Genomic DNA, 14,445 nt, shown 5'->3' with positions numbered 1-14,445 from the left:
AACATTTATTGCATGGAGCATTTTTTTTTTTGTATTAAGCAATGAGAAACATCATTACGATACTGACTTATACTATATATATGACATGCCATAACATTGAAATGGCTTCCCATAAGAATGGTCATCGTAAAAGTGCGCGAATCATACGGTACTGACTTGAGCACGTACAAGGTACGACATACCATAACACTGAAATGGCTTCCCATAGGAATGGTCATCGTGTGCGATGTCGAAGCATATACTTTACTGAATTACAGCGGTACGTCATGCCGGAACATTGAAGTGGTTTCCCATAGGAATGCTCATCGTGTGCGAGCTCGAAACATATACTTTACTGAATTACAGCGGTACGTCATGCCGGAACATTGAAGTGGTTTCCCACAGGAATGGTCATCATGTGCGATGTCGAAGCATATACTTTACTGACTTACAGCGGTACGTCATGCCGGAACATTGAAGTGGTTTCCCATAGGAATGCTCATCGTGTGCGAGCTCGAAACATATACTTTACTGAATTACAGCGGTACGTCATGCCGGAACATTGAAGTGGTTTCCCACAGGAATGGTCATCATGTGCGATGTCGAAGCATATACTTTACTGAATTACAGCGGTACGTCATGCCGGAACATTGAAGTGGTTTCCCATAGGAATGGTCATCGTGTGCGAGCTCGAAACATATACTTTACTGAATTACAGCGGTACGTCATGCCGGAACATTGAAGTGGTTTCCCATAGGAATGGTCATCGTGTGCGAGCTCGAAACATATACTTTACTGAATTACAACGGTACGTCATGCCGGAACATTGAAGTGGTTTCCCATAGGAATGCTCATCGTGTGCGAGCTCGAAACATATACTTTACTGAATTACAGCGGTACGTCATGCCGGAACATTGAAGTGGTTTCCCACAGGAATGGTCATCATGTGCGAGCTCGAAGCATATACTTTACTGACTTACAGCGGTACGTCATGCCGGAACATTGAAGTGGTTTCCCATAGGAATGCTCATCGTGTGCGAGCTCGAAACACATACTTTACTGACTTACAACGGTACGATATGCTACAGCATTGAAATGGCTTCCTATAAAAATGGTCATCGTGTGAATGCGAATCATACGTTACTGACTTATGGCGGTACGACATGTCGTAACATTGAAATGATTTCCCACAAGAATGGTTATCATATGAGTGCCAATCATAGGTTACAGACTTATTGCGGTACGACTTCTGTAACTCAATACTGTGCTCGGCCTCCCCCCCCCCCCCCCCCAAATAATTTTATGGTGCTGTATATTGAATACATAAAATCTTAGGTCTACTGCTACTAATACATAGGGCGTTTTAGAATAGTCCTGTCATATGCAAGCATCCATCGGGCACATACAGAGGAGACACGTGCTGCGTGAGTTGGCATATAAAAAAAACTCGAATTTGTGAATACTTGAACGGAACAGCAAGTTCAGAGAGACATGCGCTGTAACTGTGACTAACTTTACGCAGAAAATCGTTTTTGGCTCAGTAATCAGCAGGAGCGGCTGTCCTTGTGAAATAGATAGTAGATACTAAATCTATTTAGGGTGGCGTGCGCTGCTAATGCGTCGCCCCTCACCAATGCGACACTCGTATGTGAGTAGAGTTGTTTGTTGGTTCTCTCCTGTGCTTCGAGGGTTTTTCTCCGGGTTCTCCGGTTTTCCTCCCTCCGCAAAAATCAACTTCTAAATTCCAATTCGATCTTGGGCTTTCACCTAGCATGGATCCGAGGGTTCCGTTCGTGATTGTCCCACTCTGTGATTACAGACAAAACTGGTAGATTTTTATTGTTTTCAGTGAACGATTGGACTTGCTCAAGAGAAAATGAACTAAGAGAAGGAATCACCCCTATATAGCCTTGTAACCATCATGTGCACAGTTTGATGCTATTTTTAAACCATTTGTTTTTCTGCACGCGCATTTACTGCGCGCGCTCTACGCTGTTTGCTTACGTTTTTGGGATTTTTTCGTTATTTCGACGACTCTGCCCTGAATATGAATGTGCACGTCGAAAGATTGGCAAATACGATAGGAAATTGAAGTAGTAATTTGTTCAACTTTCTGGAGTATTTTTACATTTATTTTCCAAAGCTTTCGACCTACATCGTCATCTTGAGGGCAGATTTGAACATTTGAACATAACAAAAGTGCAAGAAAACGTTAGCAAACAGCGTAGAGCGCGCGCGTACTATGCGCGTGAAGAAAATCAAACGATCAAATATATGATATCATTGGATGATATTTTTAGAATAGATTCTAAAAATAGCATCAAAGTGTGCACATGATGGGGCATGGGGATTCCTTCTCTTAGTTCATATTCTCTTGACTTGCTTTATTAGATTTTGTTAAGACAACAAAGCTGGAATCATGAAATAATATGGACAGGCCAGCAATTAGTATTTGGTTAAGGGGGAGGGGAGGGTGAGGAATCACGTTAATTTCACGAAAATATAAACGGTCAAATCACGTTTCACGAAATAATAGCTTAATTGAATACATTATTGTAAATATTGCAGATTAATAGTATTATATCTAGCTCCTATGTTTAACAGAGCTCCTTTTGATAGCAGAGGCATTTTGCCACTGACTGGACTACCCTGTTATTATATTTAAGTTTATAAAAGAACTGTTATGAGTGTCGCGTTCTGATTGGTTTGGAGCGCGTGCTTTATGAGAGTACATTGCACGCGCGCGCACTTTCGGTTGCGTCATTCCTATCTATTATTGTAATTTATATTTCATAAAAGAAATAAAAAACTTGCTTGCTGTGCTGTGTGCAGTTATAAAGCACGCTACGCTACGCGTCGTGCTTCTCCTAACACTTCTCTCGTGTTCTGCCAACCCCCGCGTGCTTTATGACAGCACAAAGCACAGCAAGCAGGTTTTTTATTTCTTCATTAAATAAAGGTGTCTATCTATCTATCTAAATAATAAAAATGGCTGCCATTTCGCATTTCACGAAAAATACCCCACGGATAACATTTTAAGACTTTCTTTTTTTAAATTTTAATTTGTTACATGAACATGCAAAGCCTCTATAAGCCGGACTACCTTGGATACGAGAGCGAATTAAGAAACATGTCCATTGTTGGTAAAAATCAATAACCTAGCTTGAACCACTCTAATTAGAAACCTGATCTGATCCATCGGTAGTTTTGATCTGAGCAAAATTAATTCTCCCTTCAAACCGAGTAAACTTGCTTGTCGCTCAACTGTTGATGGAGTTGTCGATATTACCATGACGGACTGTACATGTGTGCATAGTCAATGGAGCGGAATGCTTGGGAAACCTATTCTAGGTTTTCGTTGCACTTTATTCATTGTTATATGACGTTGGCCGTGCACAGGGAAGGAAAAGATTTTCCTTGATTTGTTCACAGTATAGGGGAATATATTTTTTCCCTAAAAAGATGTTCTAAGCAGTTATTATTCATTGATTAATCCTATATGATAACATTAATTGTTTATCGAAAAGGAAATCGTCTTTTTTCATGCTTTCTTATTTATCATCTAGTGATTTAACTGTATCTGCGCGGAAATATTTATCCGCATAGGTTTGTGGTCATCGAATGAAAGTTTTCGCTCTCAAAATGTTCATACATGAAAATGATAAGGAAATGAGTATTTTCAGCCATACTTGCTTTGGTTCATTGTGCAGGGTCAGCATCACGTGATGGTACGATTCGACAATAAACCTCGAGGTCACGTGCAAATCCAAATTTAAGGGCCACGATACCAGAACATAATAATAATTATAATTATAATCATGATTAATTATAATCAATAATTAATAATAATAATAAATTACTTATAACGCGCATATTTCATATGCATATGCTCATATGGGCAAACACGAGTATTATCAAGGATGCCATCCAAATTTAAGGGCCACGATACCAGAACATCATCATCATCATCATCATCATCATCATCATCATCATCATCATCATCATCAATTTATTACTCATAACGCGCATATTTCATATGCATATGCTCATATGGGCAAACACCAGTATTATTATGCATTGCTATGCCTTTTTTTTCCGATAAGAATTCATAAAATTCATTATTTTCCTCTTTAAATGTAAAACTTTCTTCTCAATTTTACTGAATTTGCGTTTTTCAGTTTTGTGGCCCGTCAAGTTGGATGCCGCACGCAAACCTCTATACGATCTATAGTTTTCTTCTATGATGTGTGCAATTAGCCACGTAACCGCAATGTTTTATTCAAAAACGGTCTCAAAACAATAGGATAACATCGTTTTTTTTCTCTGCTAACGATATTTATATATATATTTGTGTATAACTCGTCTGTAAACGAATTGCGGAGTTATCATTATGACAACGCGTAAGTGTCAACAATAATTTGACATTGTCGATATAAGTGTCGCTTGGCGATGAGTTGATACATGCTATGTACTGCAGTTCGTCTAAAAGACATCATTTATATACTTTTGACGACACTCGGTCTTTGTTTGCTTGGGATTTTAGTCTTTTTTAACGAAATGAAGGCAAGACGAGAAAGACTTCTTATCTTCGGAATAGTCGCCGCAATATTCGTTTTACTATGGAATAATTCGGTTCTGGTCTACAAAAAATCAAGTCGTATTTCTTTGCCTTGCGAAGACACCTTTAACGAAAAAAAAGTTGAAAAAACCAGACAGAATTCGAGGCTCGGAATGCAATTTTTAAAACCCACTCCTTCCCGAAGAGTCAAGAGGTTTGTCTATCTTGTTCAGACAGCTCAGTGCCTTCCTGCAAAGCTTCTCAACGAGCAGCACATTGGAGATGCATTGCGCTGTAGATGTGATGTGGCGGTGCTAAGCTTCAAGCAACCTTGCGAAGATAAGAACAGAACTTTCTTTTCGCATGTTGAATATCTCTCACGTCCAGCCGATGGAGATAGAATTTCATGGTCTGCAGGAAGAAATTTGTTATTCTCAACATCCAAAGCAAGAAATGTTGAATATCTTTATTACATTTTCATGGACGATGATTTAGAATTGAGTTACAACAAAGCGCACACTCCGCCTTCGATGCGATCGGTATCCCCGATGCGTTCGTTCGAAAACTTTCTACTCCAATGCAAACCCGCCATTGGTGTCCCAAACTACTCAACGCACCACAGCTCTGACATCATGATCAAAAAGATTAAAACTATATGCAAAAGAGATCACTTTAATTCCTCTTTTGTCTTTGTCCCTATCGTTCACTTTGATGCGAGTTTGAACGCTTTTCACAAAGACGTCGTCCAACACATTCTTCCGTATCCTAGAAAGTACGATAAAACGAACTGGTGGCACAGCCAAAGATATGTTATCGCCGCTTCAGAACTAAAGTTCCGTGGACAATGTTACATGTTCATACCAGTTAACAGTGTCAATACGAAGCATGGAGATTACCCTCAAAATGATGTCAATGCTAATCAAGTTTGGTCCTCAATTGTCCAAAACTTGGTGTCAAATATTCCTCAAGAATATGCAAAAGAAAAGTGGATACAAGAAGTTATTGAGGACCCTGTGAAACATACCGAGAATTCGAGGGCTATTTGTTGGAGATTCCCACTTAATTTCTCTATAAAACCTTTCGCATATTTTGCTTTGAATCAAGAATATAAAACTTGAATTGCTTGAATTTGGGATTCATGAACGGAATCCATATATTATATATAAGATACGAAAAATAAGAAGCCGTACAACTGTAAAGTAAATAAAATTCATATTCAAAGGGCTTTCTGAACAAGAAATATCAAGCGATGGTCTTTAATCAAGCAGGGTTTTATTTTGACAATTTTTACAACAACCAAGACGTAACGATAGCAACCAACGAAGGGTAAGGTTAACTTTAAAAGGGTAAGGTCACTTTGAAAAAATGTTTTCTCCAAAATTTGGATAGGACGAACTACCATCTAGATAAAGCTCTGGTCTATTGATGTAGGAAGTTTAAAGAGAAAACTTGGAGCCGTTTAGTGAAGAAAACGGCGAAAATGTGCTTTTTAGCAAAACTTTCATTTTTGAGGTTTACAACGACAATTAGTAAAAAAGCAATTATTCGATGAGGTTTTAAGAGTTTGGTGCTGATTTTTCGTAAGGCCCTTATAAGCTAAACATTTAAAAGATCTTAAAATAAAATACAGCTGTTAGAATCTAGGATAATCCAAGCAAGTTATATGAAAAATCCAGTTAAATTGACGTAATAGTTTTGGAAAAGGGAGCGAGAATAAAATTGTCCAAAATTCGCTCTGAATTAGTTTGGTTCCACCTTAAGGTGACTGCCTACTTTTGGAAATTGATTTAAACTTTTTTAAACTTCGATTTTCCAAATTGAAATTTAATGCTGACATTAAATCTGGAAAGAAAAATAGGGTGTCCCGAGCTCGTTTTCAGCATTTAAGCCTACGCACGAGCTTTTGGATTAGAAGTGATTAAAAAAAAAAATAAGATTCATAAAATAATAGTTATTTACAGAGGCTATGATTGCACGAATGAAGGCTAGTCAATCATTCTACAATAATACATGGATATTTTTCGACAAAAAGACAAAGAGATACATTGATTTGTCATATTTTGTAGTTTCGGTGCTCTTAAGAAATCTCATAAAGTCGAACAAAAATCCCTACAAAAATCTATTTTTTCATGTGTTACTGACTTAAATTTTTCCTAAAATGTTGATATAACCTAGATTTTTAGGAGTTTTTTCGAATGAGCTGTTAAAAAAATCGAGAGTCCCCTGCTAAATTTGAGGGCTATGCCCTGTTGAAGCTCAAAACGTGTATGGTTCTTTAATAAAATCTTGTAGATTTTTCAGTGGTTTTTGAGCGCGCGCACATCGTGGGCTCAAATCGAACGTTCAAAAGTAGGCAGTCGCCTTAAGACACCAAGTTCAGTGACAGAAATATCACTGAATACTGACAGCCTTGTCGAGTTTGACATTAATTTTTTTGCTACATTTTGTATAATTATCGTTTCTTTATTGAAAAGATATACAGTCAATGTCATTAACGTTGTCCACCGAAAAAAGACATTTAGACATTTAGACATTTAGACATTTAGACATTTAGACATTTAGACATTTAGACATTTAGACATTTAGACATTTAGACATTTAGAATAAAAGAAATATCACGTGTTTCATCATATATTCTTTGCCTTCGTGTGCGTCACGGCCTGAACTTTAAATGTAAAATTCAACTCGTGAATCGAAAATCCAGAATGCCCCGACCATTTAGAATGGTATTTCAGCGTTTGTTTTATGCCAGAACGTTCGAGGAAACACGTGATATTTCTTTTAGTCTAAATGTGTAAATTTGTAAATGTGTAAATGTGTAAATGTGTAAATGTGTAAATGTGTAAATGTGTAAATGTGTAAATGTGTAAATGTGTAAATGTGTAAATGTGTAAATGTGTAAATGTGTAAATGTGTAAATGTGTAAATGTGTAAATGTCTTTTTTCGGTGGACAACGTTAGACATTGACTGTATACCTAATTCAAAAAACGTCGTCGTCATTGTGATAGGCGATAGGCGATAGGTCATTCCAAGATCCACGAATAGCAGGAATGACTTGTGTGTTTAGTGAGAGTAACCGGTAGGAAGACATAGGTTAAATGCCATCTAGAAGGACAATTCATTTGTGACAGCAACAAAAAATAACGGACGAAATGAAAAAAAGTTAATAGAGCCTATGCAGAGATATATGAAGTGTCGAACAAAGTAACAACTGCGAATGCGCAGTATGTTTAAATGGAAAGTTCTTTTGTCCAAAACGCATCCCACATGGAAGGAAGTGACGATTGGGGTTTAATGTTCGATGATGTGAATCATACGTCGGGACTGCTGGTCATAGCAAGGGGTTAATCATCTATGGTCTAGGGGCCGACTAACCTCTCCCTTAGGCTTTTGCCGAGCTTCCTGATCAGTCTGTAATTCCTCCCGGGGATAGCGGTGTTGGGGTCGAAATCTCTGGCATAGCCGTAAATGCTTCGCGCTGCCATACGACGCTTCAGCATTCGGGTCTGGGAGTATGGTCTTCGGTTAGTCATTTATTAATCAATATAAATAATCCCAAAAAAAAACAACAAAAAACTAGAGGTTCTTTCAGGGTTCGTTTCGTTTCCCCTATTTCAAGCGATGTGCATTCCCTAGAGTATTATCTTTGTCTAACGGTTGCGCATGAGAAGACATGAATATGAATACACCTCAAGCAAATACCCCATTCACACCTAAACGTGTTTAGTTAAACTGTGTTTTCATTAGGAAAAAAAAAAACTATCGTCAAAGCAAGACAAAGGATAGTTTACATGCATTATTTTACCAAATATTGTGCAGTGTTCGTAGATAGTTTTCCAAGCCTGTTTAGTTAAACCACTTTTAAACATGTTTAAGCCTTGGTGTGAATGGGGTAAAAGAGTTTTATTCTCAAGAGATTGTAACGTAAGTGGTCTGAATTCAGGAAACATTTCGTGCAAGGTAAAGCGATAAAATCCACTCAATACTTGTTTATATTACCAGCCAAATTATTTCTATGTAAATCTTTAAAAACATCTTTGAGCAGATGTTTCTTCCCTGAAATAAGAACAATTGAAGAGGGACCGCTTAACCTTGGGGGTAATTTTTTCCCATTTCAGACCACTTGTCATTCCCTAGAGTATCATTTCTTTGTCTAACGGTTGTGCTTGAGAAGACACATGAATATGGATACGACTCAAACAAAGAATCTTATTCTCTAGGGAATGACACCTGCAACAAAAATTTGAATTTAGAGCCAAGGCACTATCTGCATTAGCACCGACACTTAATTTATAAGGGGAAATATATTGTTCCATCTGTCGATATGAATAACGGTCTTTGTAACTATAGCCCATATCTATTGGTTAAACATAAGTACATGAATACGGGAAAACATATATAGCTAATCTCATCGACGTCTGTTCAGTAACCATTGACTGCGCCTAACAGCGAGACACGACAGTAGACATAAGATTTCCCCGTTATTAGAAAAAGAAAAGAAAAATATATCTCGGCCGAAAACTGACAAAAACATACATTGGTCTTGAAGAATCAAAACGATTTTCAATCTTCACCAACTTGGAATAGCACTTTCGTGGATTTTTAGCGCCTTTGTGAAGTATTCAGTGATTATTCTTTAATTTTTACCCACTTGAAGTATCATTATTAGTTATTGAATACTTAGCGCCGCTTTCGTGATAATTCTATACATACCTACCGTGTTGGTTCAACAGTTACCATGATAAACTCTACAGAAATGTTGAACTCGACGGTTACAATGAGCAAGGTGGGTCAATGTTCTGGTGACTCAGAAATGGCTGGAATCTTTAAAGCCTTAACTTATGGTATCATCATCGTTGTATCATTGATTGGAAACATCGCTGTCATAACAGCTGCATGTAAAGACAGAACCATGAACCCGACAATTACTTTGTATATCACTAATATCTGTGCCGCTGATGTTATCATCACACTGGTATACCTCCCTAGAATGGCTGTAAGATATGCTTTACGATCTACGCGATGGGTCATCGGAGGAACGTTAGGATCCATCCTTTGCAAACTGGTGCCATCCATTTATCATGTATCTGTAACAGCATCGATTCTAACGCTTTTAGCTCTCGCTATTGATCGGTTTTTAGCGGTTTTCTATCCGTTGAAAAGGCGTTTTACTGTCTCTAAAACACGACATGGAAAAATAGTCGTTATTATGATCTGGGTGACGGCATTCCTAGCCCGTTCACCTTACCTTTCGGTAACAACCCTCAGACCAAAACCAAACGATAATTTTATTTGTAGCGCAAGTTTTTCAAATCTGTTTGACAACTATCTTTTAATCCGTAACATTTATTATACTCTTCTACTCGTCGCATTTTATCTTATTCCTTTAGTTTTGACTTGTTTTCTTTACCTTGCGATCATTATCCATCTTCGAATGCGTCAAGAAATCTTCACATCTCAACCCAGAATTTTTAACTTCAGAAAGGCAAGCAAAAAGACTGTGTTCACGTTTCTAGCTGTTTCTGTCTCTTTTTCTCTTTGTTGGGGATTGTACTTTTTTGGTCAAGTGGTCTATACTTCGGTTCCCTGCGAAATACGATTTTGGAGAACGTTTTTAGCGAACATGAACTGCGCTATCAGCCCGTGGGTGTTTTTAGGCTCTCAACCCTCATCATCGGAGATTACTAAAGCCTTCGAAAGTGATGTTAACGGGGATGTATTCCTTATAAGAAGGCGTTTATTTCCTGAAAGACCTTTACAGCGGTCGAGAAGCGTGACGATATCATTATAATATTAGACTAAAAAAAAAAAAGAAAAGAGAGAAGACTACTTCTGTTAATGTGTAATTCTCAATGTAAAGCGCCTTTGATTATATTCATATAGAAAGGGCGCTATATAAATCATAAATTATCAATTCTATAAGACAAAAAAGTAACTTAGTATCAGACAGCTCTAGCTCCAAGCAAACCGAGCGTTTGTAAACTAGTAGACTGCAAACAATTAATCCGTGAAACACTAATTACTAAATACACGTAGTACAAAATAGTGCTAATTAAACAATAAAGAACAATGGAATTTGCATGAAATTGTGCTATTTAGTATTACTAAAGTTTCACGGTTATATTGTTTGCACTCTATTGTTGGAGAACAAAGATTTAAAAAAAACTATAAACACTTATTTTTCATGAACTTGTCATTTTTCTAATACTATTTCAGGGCAAATATTGTTCTTATGGGAAGTCATTACAGTGTTACGGTATGTCGTACCATGTACGTAACATGTTCTAAGTCAGTACCGAATGTTTCCCACTCATACGATAACCATTCTTATGAGAAGCCATTTCAATGTTACGATATATCGTACCGTGTACGTGCTGTAAGTAAGTACTATGTTTCCCACTCATACGATAACCATTCTTATGGGAAGCCACTTCAATGTTACGGTATGTCGTACCGTGTACGTGCTGTAAGTAAGTACTATGTTTCCCACTCATAAGATAACCATTCTTATGGGAAGCCACTTCAATGTTACGGTATGTCGTACCGTGTACGTGCTGTAAGTAAGTACTATGTTTCCCACTCATACGATAACCATTCTTATGGGAAGCCACTTCAATGTTACGGTATGTCGTACCGTGTACGTGCGGTAAGTAAGTACTATGTTTCCCACTCATACGATAACCATTTTTATGGGAAGCCATTAGACATTTCCGATTTAGCGGCATAGGGAAAGTATATTCCGCATTCTATAATCCGACCGGAATAGCATAAATTAAAAAGAGCTATCATTATTTTATTCCAGATATAACCAATAGAATTTTCAAAACTTCTTATCTTACTGTTTTCTCAGCTAGTACAATGTATTATTAGGTAAATAACAACTGAGAAAGAAAGTTTGTAACTATTGTTACTGACGTTACTCCTTCGTATTACTACTATGGTCCTTAATAGTCAATCCTCTTACTACGAAGAACTAATGTCCCAAACGTCATATACTTATGAACTTTATCATACACCTGTTGTATTCAACACACCAAAACAGTCACAACTGACTAGAGCGCTAGTAGTATCAACATATCTTGAGATTTGTTTACAGTATTAAGCTAGGAATTTTTCTGCTCTCACTAATATAAACATGTGTTACGCCAGTTTGTTTTACTTTTCCGAAAAGTATATCAAAAAGAACGTATATAACATTACAGTGTTTTTAGAATTCTTTTCCTTCTATTAGCAAGAGCACCACAAGTTGCTATTACAAAGGGTTGAAATGACCTCATGTGTCGAAAAATATCCGAGGTCGCTGAGTACATTTTCAGGAATCCAATGGCGTGCTCTACGCGGATACGAAGCGACCTTAGCGCTCTGTTGGCATTCTGTTATCGTCTGTTGTAAGCAATACGCCTTGGAGTGATAAGAGGTGGGGCGTTAGCGTATCCCCCATCAGCTAGCAGCTTTGCTCGTCGTGGTAGATTCCTTCTTCTTCCATGGCCTATAGCAGGAAGTCGTCTGTATGACTCCGCATCGTTCATATGCCCCGGAAATCTGCAACACGTTTGTTTACTATGAATACGTGTAGTACTAAATTTTGCTTATGTTTGTGTTTGTTTATATATGCAGTAAAATAGCAGCTAGATCGAAATACTTAAGCACAACATGACAACGCTACTATATAGCAAACGTACCCAGCTACAAGGAGTACTACCAAACCATCTGCGTCAACAATTAGTTGTGTACTCATAAAATGGTACTTTTTGTCACCTCTATAAGTCAAGATTACAAGATCTTCTTCTACCTGTAGTTGGCACCCGAGGTGTGTGTCTCGGACGGGTAACTTCTATACCAATTCTTCGTACAATAGCATCAAAGGATTCTGGTGTTTCCCCGGTCATGTACCAAAAGATGTGTGGATGTCTTCGTGCTAAACAATAAACATCTCTGCCACTGTTACGATGGTTAAGCAGCTAATTACCAAAAAGTCGGGCTAGGAGAATAGCTCCCGTTGGTGCCGTAGAGACAAGCGCAACGAGTGTGATGAGCAGGTTCCCTATTACATGCATAGGAAATAAAGGGACCAAACGTTGTGGTCTTTGAAGACTCAATTTTATAGCTGCAAAGATAGACAGCAGGGTTACTACAATAAACATTGGGAAAGGTGGGACATCCATTGTTGACTGACGCAAACAGGTAGTGTATTAAACATATATGCAACTTTTTCGTTCGCAATCACGAAACCAAACAAAAATATTTAAAAAAAACATTACGACCAGTGCACGTGTGCACGTGCCTATGTATGCAAATTTTTAGGGCTCTTTTCACTTTTCTTAATCCTGTGAGAAAGGCGCGATGGACAACAACGAGCAAAGAAAACCAAGGAAAAAATACACTCAAGTCGAAGATACTCTTCTTCTTCAAGCTGTGCAAGCATGTGGAAGAGAGTGGAAAAGTGTTTTGAGTTTTATGAGAAGGCATGTTGAGGTTTTGGGAGAAGCAGGTGATCAGTATTTGGCTGAAGGAAATTCCAACAAAGTGTTGCAGGAGCGATTAAGGAAGAGAGCTACTAAACTGCTTAACAACGCTCTTCCTTCAAGGTAAGAATGCTGTTGACCAAAAAAGAAAGGACTCTCAATAACGGTATTATATGGAGTGCGATGATTCTTTTATTTCCTGGTAGGAATGCCAGTGAAGCAAGCACGTCAAATAAAATAATTGATGAAGAATACTCGTCCGCATCCAGTGTGGAAGAAACTTGTAATAAAGATACTGAAGAAGTTGAAGACATTTGCAGAGCTATCAATGACCGCGAAACAAAGTATGTGTTAGATGCAGAAAAGAACGAACCAAATGACGACCCTGCTGACATCCTTACAGGAATCAAGAAAACAAGAGAAAGCGAGAGGATGGAAGACAGGTAATTTATAAGCAGACATAATTACTTTGAACGTTTCTCATACCTATTTGATAATGAAACCTCGTTTATTTTGCTATTATCCTTTCAGGAAAAGACCTCTCAATGAAAGCTCAAAGTCAAGTAAAAAGCTGAAGTCATCTAGGAACTCCCAGGTCACCAGAGAGAAAAAACTGGACAGCTTACTCGAAGCAATCCCCGCCGTTCTTGATGCGGCCCAAAGTGCTGCACGAGAGCACCAGAAAGCATTAAAAAGCTGGAGGGCAGTCCATGGTCTGACGTGACAGATTCTTCGTCAGATGAAGACTAGCACCTTATAGGCCTTATGATTTCTGTTCACGTTATTAATAAAATAGACATTAAGCATCATGTTTTTTCTGGCCGGCATAAGCACGTTTTTGTTCTTTCCCTGTAATTTAACTAGTACCTTTTAGAAACCTTCTCAGCAAAGACAAAGGTTATTTCATTATTTATCTATTGCTTCTTGAAAAGCTTTTCAACTTTTTACTTTTTTTTCGTTTGCGTAGCACAAATGTTTGTCGAAAACATGAGATGTTTACTGAATCTCTCAAATATCTTGTTTTGTTCTGAATTTCAACGCATTGGATATGTGCACAGCCTTTTCCACTGTAGAAGAACTAACAGAGAACTTTAATAAAATCCTGTTTTTCCCCGCAGAGGAGAGGGTACAGAGTTGGGAAGTAAGTGTTTACAGGCAGTGAACAATCTCAGTAGGCATCCACATTTCAACTATATGTTAGCGATACGTACGTGTCCATGTAGAAGGAAAACTTCTCGAAAATAATAACCGTCGTAGTATTCTACATTATATGCTAGCATTCTTAGTCCTTTTATAAATTTAAGGGCGAGCATTTACATTAGTATATTGTAAACGCAACTTTTTTATATAAATGCGTTTCAACGGGACGAGATCTTATTCTCGAGCACACTGCTCGTCAGTTAAGCTAATAAAACAGGTAGTGTTAACGATATTAATTGTGA

At 37.8% G+C, this 14,445-nt stretch overlaps 4 protein-coding genes across 4 annotated transcripts in view; all 4 read left to right on the top strand.

Annotated features, from left to right (window-relative positions):
• Positions 1-14,445, top strand: part of LOC116296537 (tRNA (cytosine(72)-C(5))-methyltransferase NSUN6) — a 50,386-nt gene that overhangs the window by 9,626 nt on the left and 26,315 nt on the right. The gene's annotated exons all lie outside the window — the stretch shown is intronic.
• On the top strand, positions 4,511-5,777 carry LOC116296539 (uncharacterized). Its single transcript, XM_031704570.2, has one exon. The coding sequence runs from the start codon at positions 4,537-4,539 to the stop codon at positions 5,653-5,655; it is 1,119 nt and encodes a 372-aa protein (XP_031560430.2). The 5' UTR covers positions 4,511-4,536; the 3' UTR covers positions 5,656-5,777.
• On the top strand, positions 9,247-10,354 carry LOC116296546 (QRFP-like peptide receptor). Its single transcript, XM_031704579.2, has one exon. The coding sequence runs from the start codon at positions 9,277-9,279 to the stop codon at positions 10,327-10,329; it is 1,053 nt and encodes a 350-aa protein (XP_031560439.2). The 5' UTR covers positions 9,247-9,276; the 3' UTR covers positions 10,330-10,354.
• Positions 12,072-14,427, top strand: LOC148911486 (uncharacterized). The gene is made up of 3 exons (XM_089029516.1): positions 12,072-13,126; positions 13,210-13,446; positions 13,535-14,427. The coding sequence occupies exons 1-3, from the start codon at positions 12,882-12,884 to the stop codon at positions 13,725-13,727; spliced, it is 675 nt and encodes a 224-aa protein (XP_088885642.1). The 5' UTR covers positions 12,072-12,881; the 3' UTR covers positions 13,728-14,427.

The sequence above is a fragment of the Actinia tenebrosa genome, unplaced genomic scaffold (genome assembly GCF_029948245.1).
Source record: "Actinia tenebrosa isolate PJP-AT-01 unplaced genomic scaffold, QUT_ActTen_1.0 PGA_scaffold14__42_contigs__length_11649687, whole genome shotgun sequence".
Lineage (NCBI taxonomy): Eukaryota > Metazoa > Cnidaria > Anthozoa > Actiniaria > Actiniidae > Actinia > Actinia tenebrosa.
The sequence above is the reverse complement of the archived record's forward strand: the minus strand, read 5'-3'. Positions and strand labels throughout refer to the sequence as shown.

What these genes read in the sequence shown, in the direction of transcription:
- LOC116296539 (XM_031704570.2), top strand. Translation starts at nt 4,537, where the DNA reads ATGAAGGCAAGACGAGAAAGACTTCTTATCTTCGGAATAGTCGCCGCA.
- LOC116296546 (XM_031704579.2), top strand. Translation starts at nt 9,277, where the DNA reads ATGATAAACTCTACAGAAATGTTGAACTCGACGGTTACAATGAGCAAG.
- LOC148911486 (XM_089029516.1), top strand. Translation starts at nt 12,882, where the DNA reads ATGGACAACAACGAGCAAAGAAAACCAAGGAAAAAATACACTCAAGTC. An exon ending in AACAACGCTCTTCCTTCAAG is followed by an intron (nt 13,127 to 13,209) that starts GTAAGAATGCTG and finishes ATTTCCTGGTAG; the next exon opens with GAATGCCAGTGAAGCAAGCA. An exon ending in AGCGAGAGGATGGAAGACAG is followed by an intron (nt 13,447 to 13,534) that starts GTAATTTATAAG and finishes TTATCCTTTCAG; the next exon opens with GAAAAGACCTCTCAATGAAA.